Below are 5,153 nucleotides of genomic sequence, written 5' to 3' on the forward strand. Positions count from 1 at the left end.
CCACCAGGGGGCGGGCTGGCTGGCATGTGGTGCTGGGGGATTGAACCGCGGTCCCTGATGCTTTTGCTAAGCTTGTTCTAAGTAGGTGCTTTAGACCACCGAGCCATCTCTCCAGCCCCGAAATGTATATATTTTTAATGATTAGGAAGAAAGCATAATAATCCTAGTAGGACACAGAATTAAAGCTACTAAGGATCTTAAGCCCATAAATATTTCAGAAAAATGAAGTACAAAAAGTAAATATTAGCAGGGAAAAACCTTATAGACATAGAAAATATGGTACAGGTTGACTAGTATTATTTTGAGGCATAAATATATGAAGATGCCTCCACAGGCAAGTAAGACACAGGGGAGGCCACCCATGATTCTCTTCCCTGAAGGCTACTGAGAGAGAGAACATCGAGAGCAACTGTACCAGCAAGGCCCAGGCTCTTACTCTGACACGTTCTGACTACTTTGCCCAGTGACATCTTCAGAGGTCAGTTCTGTAAAGAGGGGTGGGGGAGAGGTGTCTGTGGAGTGACACTGAGAATAATTCTCTAAAGGGAAATGAGCAGAGGCCTCAGATATGTGACTTAGACAGAGAAAATTCATTCTGGCCAGAAAACCAGGGAAGAATAAAGTAATAAAAGCAGGCACATATCTAGCACCAGTGGAGGAAACGGAGGCCAGAGAGGCAGTGCGAGGGCAGTGACAGTAGTGTTCACAGTGAAGCAGTTCTTGACATGCCTATGAAGGTGACAAGCCTAGACAGCCACTCCTTCCTTCTTTGGGAAGAAAACTGTGTTTGAATCATAACCATAAGCAGATATTGATAGGAACGGAGAAAGCCAGCAGTGTGGGACAATTCATAAGCAGAGTTAGCAAATTTGCAAACCTTGGTGATTTTACTTACAGGCCGAGTAGAGAGGAGATTTCTAAGAAGTCCCAATGTTTTCATCAGCACATTCAAATCTGAATCTGATAATAACCGGAATAGCTGTTCAGTACTCAAGCTTCGTAAAATATCTGCTTTGATTTTTTGTTCAGCCTGAAATGCCATGTTCTAAAAGAATTAAAAAAGTTGCAAGAATTATATCTACTTTATTTTATCAAATTATATTTTAATAGTAACTCTAAAAAATTTCAAAGTATAAAGAGTACATAGAAAATCCTTAACTATGAGTCATACTACTTTTCTGATTCCTGCTTATCACCTGTATTTCTGAGAAAAATGACTGCTTGTTAATATGGGTATTTGAATATTTCTTCCATACATCTAAATTTCTTTTTTCTTTTGGTACCAGGGATGTAAAACAGGAGTGCTGAGTTACATACCCAGGCTGTTTTCTTTCTTTTTTTGAGACAGGGTCTTGATATGTTACCCAACCTGGCCTTGAATTTGCAATCTTCTTGCCTCAACTTTTATGCTGGATTTACAGATGTATGCAGCCATATTTAGCCTTTTACTACTATATTTATGGTTATCAAGTTGCCTTCTGTGCATTTTACTAATATGGTTATTAATGATTATAATTTGTCATGAATTTTAATGATCTCAAAGTACTCACTTATTATGGATGAAAACAAGCACTGCTTTATTAGTTCTATAACAGGAAAATACCCATTATGCTTACAATACTATGCTAGGTTTGGGCATGGCTGGGCTCTACCACACATAATGCTCTGGGGGGAGGAGGTACTCCCTGGCTACCAGCAAGCTGAGATGGCCAGCAGGTGCTTTTTCCCCCCCTCTAATTCATGTATGTGTTAGCCCTCCTTAACACCAAGCTATAATAACATCTCTGAAGGGGAAAACAAGTGAATTCCAAAGAAATAAATAATAAATACATAAGCTTGATATGAAAATCTCCCATAAAATAGAGACATATATGGTTATTGTTTTCCAGAAACTTATTTTGTTTAAGAAACAGGTAAGGGGGCCGGGGAGATGGCTCAGTGCAATAAGCACTTCCCTGGCAAGCACAAGGGACTGAGTTCAATCCCTGGTTCCGCAAAAAAAAAAAAAAAAAAGAAAGAAAAGAAACAGATAAATAAGAGATTCAAGTTATCAGTGAAGCAAGCCAGCATAGCGAAGGATAGAGTACTTCCCAGGTATCAAGAGACCCAGGCCAAAAGAGATTACAAGGTTTTAAGCTCTATAAATAGAGAATACAGGTGCTAATAATATGAGACTAATGTGAGTAACATAGTTTGTCTGGAACTGAAGAATAAGATTAAGTTCAATTTCTATCACCGAAGTTATGTGTATTAGGGAGCTTTCAAAAGAAGTCTCATAGGCTGTTTAATGACAGATCTGAGGAAAAAGTAACAGTTATCTGGATGTGCAGATTTCAAAGCAACCTCATGTATTAGGAGGAATTCCTGACACTGAACTGGAAACTGGAAATTGAAACTTGGGGGGAGTACTTCATAAAAGGAGGCGGAGGAGAACAAGTAGAAAGCTGAGTTAAACAAATAAACAAACCCAATTCCCAGAAAAGTTTCAAGAAGAAAGAACTAAAAGTGACACAAAGTTAAGGAGAAAAATAATGGTGGAACTACTGCATTTGGTGCTTATTTCTATTCCAAAGTTCATGTGAAAAACACAGCAGAAACAGCATGAAATACAGAGAAGAGTACAGGCTTAGCCCAGCTTCTCTCATTTACTGGCTGTGGTCCTCTCAGCCTCCCAAATCATTACCATCCAAATCCTCATTTCCCTTTCATAAGCTGGATATATGTCATTACTGCTTGCAATAAGAATTGGAGGTAAAAAACATAACACACCTAGCTTAGTCTCTGGTACTTTTAAACTGGCACAATTAACTGTAACTACTATAATTATGTTTCTAAAAAAATCCATGTAGGAGTACTCCTTTATAATTGTAATATGTACTTTCTTTTAAATCTTTAAAAGTTTTCTGATCATAAATTTGGTCTATTATTGTAAGTTATTTATTAGACTCAATTAAGCATCTATTTACCATGGTAAATTATTTATCAATCTGTAAATTAATCAATCTGAAACCTTGCTAAGTTATTTATTAATCTGTAAAAAATGGTAAGCATGTAAAGCAATATATATGCTAACTGGTTCAATTCAAGTATTCTACTGTGTATATATTTTAAAACATGTTGCATATCATAAACATATAAATTTTACTCATCAATTTAAAATAACGATTTTGTGCCTTAGTTCACTATCTGTAAAGTACGGTAAGAATACTCTCTAGTTTATTTCAAAAAGTTGTTTTAAAGTGCTTTGTAAAATATATACCTCTTTATAAGTATAGTATGTCCATGATAAGAAAAATTTGTTTCCTGAAAATCAGTAAAGTGAAATTTCAACACTGATTCACTTATTTATTTATATTTTTTGGTTCACTTTAAACAACAACAGCAACAAAAACAAGAACAAAAACAAAGAGAAGGAGGAGGAGGAGAGGAGGAAGAAAACTGAGGCATAGTGCCTCTTGGTCATAGCACAACCTGCTTACAGATAAATCGGCAAGTTGAGTTCTAGGTCTTTTAGGATACTGGGCCTTAATAGCCAGGATTTTCAAAAGAGAAAATTCCAATTATTTCAAATAATACAGTCTTTCGTTCTATCGGTGATAATACCTCTATTCTCCTTGTAAATTATGATATAAAAAAGGGTAAAGCATACCATTAAAGCCCAAATTCCATTCACTCTTAAGGCAGGATTTTCACTTTGGGTTAATCCACAAAGTAGCTCTACAGCTCCTGATTCTAAAATTGGCTATGGAAAAGGAAAAGACAAATTTTAAAAATCAGATTTGCAAACTCTGTATATGCCCTAGCATTCTGCCTGTTTTTTTCTTCTCTACTTTTACTCAATTTCAAATAACTTCCACAAAACAAGGGTAAAATAGCCATTAAGGTCACTTTGAGTAGGGCAAGAACAATCTCTCTGGACAATGAAATTCAGAAAGCTCCTTTCCTTGTCCTTATAGTTCTGGAAGTCTGAGAACACCCTAGTTATCTGAACATTTCACCCATGCTCTCATGATCTGTTTCACTGTCCTGTGAAACAGATCATGTCCCTGTTTTACTTATGTATGTCCAGAACATTGCTTACAAGATGTGACTAGGAACCAATGTGATTGATTTAATAGAGAAATGTAATATACTTAGATAACCAAATCATCCTCCTTTGAAACTGTCAATTTGTTTTTCTTTTATATTTTTATTTTTTAAAATTCTTTTGATACTGGGTCTTGCTACATAGTTACATTGATCCTCCTGTCTCAGTGCCCCCACTGCTGGAATTACAGGTGTGTGCCACCATGCCCAGTTCCAGGGCCAGCAGGGCATGTGGTATTGGATATCAAATTCAGGACCTTGCACTTGCCAGGCAGGTGCTTTGACTGCCCAGCTATCTCCCCAGCCCCAAACTGTCAATTTTGTTCTACACATATTGATGAATTAATCTCTGAGGAATACTTTCAGGACTACTTATACCTATCCATTACATAAGCAAAACAGACCTATACTTTTGTGGTCAGGCCATGTGTTACATCTAAAACACCATGCTCTACCCTGACCAATTATGATACTTGGGATACTATGAGAGTGGGTTTCTGGTAATTTCTAGGAGATTCTAACCTTAGAGGACTGAGATTTTCCATTATCAAAGAATGTTCAAAGACCATATGTTAAGTGAAACACTTTAAGAAATATAGGCCCATTTTAATATAGAAACACTTTAAGAAATACAGGCCTATGTAACTATATGCCTATATAACTATAATGCCTCTCAAAGTGACATTTTTGAAGGGAGTAACATGTTCCGCTAGTTGCACATAATGTGATATTTTTAATATGTTGTTGTAGTGGCTGATCGTTGGTCTCATTCTATTTACCTATATCCACATTATTTATTTTATCCCACCATTTGAAAATACAGTGCAACATAATGCCTTTTACCTTAATACTTCAATGTATATTTCTTAAGAACAAAGGATGTTAAATCACATCTATCAACTTCAAAAAAGTTTATATTAACGTCAAACAACACATTATTATAGCATTTTCCTCCATTCCAGATAAGAATTTGGGTTTACTTTGTGTGTGTGTGTGTGTGTGTGTGTGTGTGTGTGACAGAGACAGACAGAGAGAGAGAGAGAGAGAGAGAGAGAGAGAGAGAGAGA

The 5,153-nt window shown here is 36.4% G+C and overlaps 1 protein-coding gene across 3 annotated transcripts in view; it reads right to left on the reverse strand.

Moving 5' to 3' along the window:
• Positions 1-5,153, reverse strand: part of Armc8 (armadillo repeat containing 8) — a 105,188-nt gene that overhangs the window by 24,037 nt on the left and 75,998 nt on the right. For 2 of the 3 annotated variants that reach the window (XM_004624982.2, XM_023704991.1), the window contains 2 exons: positions 3,650-3,742; positions 896-1,045 (listed from right to left, as the gene is read on the reverse strand). In XM_004624982.2, coding sequence (XP_004625039.1) covers positions 896-1,045; positions 3,650-3,742 — 243 coding nt within the window. The remainder of the gene's footprint in view (positions 1-895; positions 1,046-3,649; positions 3,743-5,153) is intronic. The other variant, XM_023704987.1, reaches the window with a different exon arrangement.

Source organism: Octodon degus, unplaced genomic scaffold, assembly GCF_000260255.1.
Source record: "Octodon degus isolate 3935 unplaced genomic scaffold, OctDeg1.0 scaffold00008, whole genome shotgun sequence".
Lineage (NCBI taxonomy): Eukaryota > Metazoa > Chordata > Mammalia > Rodentia > Octodontidae > Octodon > Octodon degus.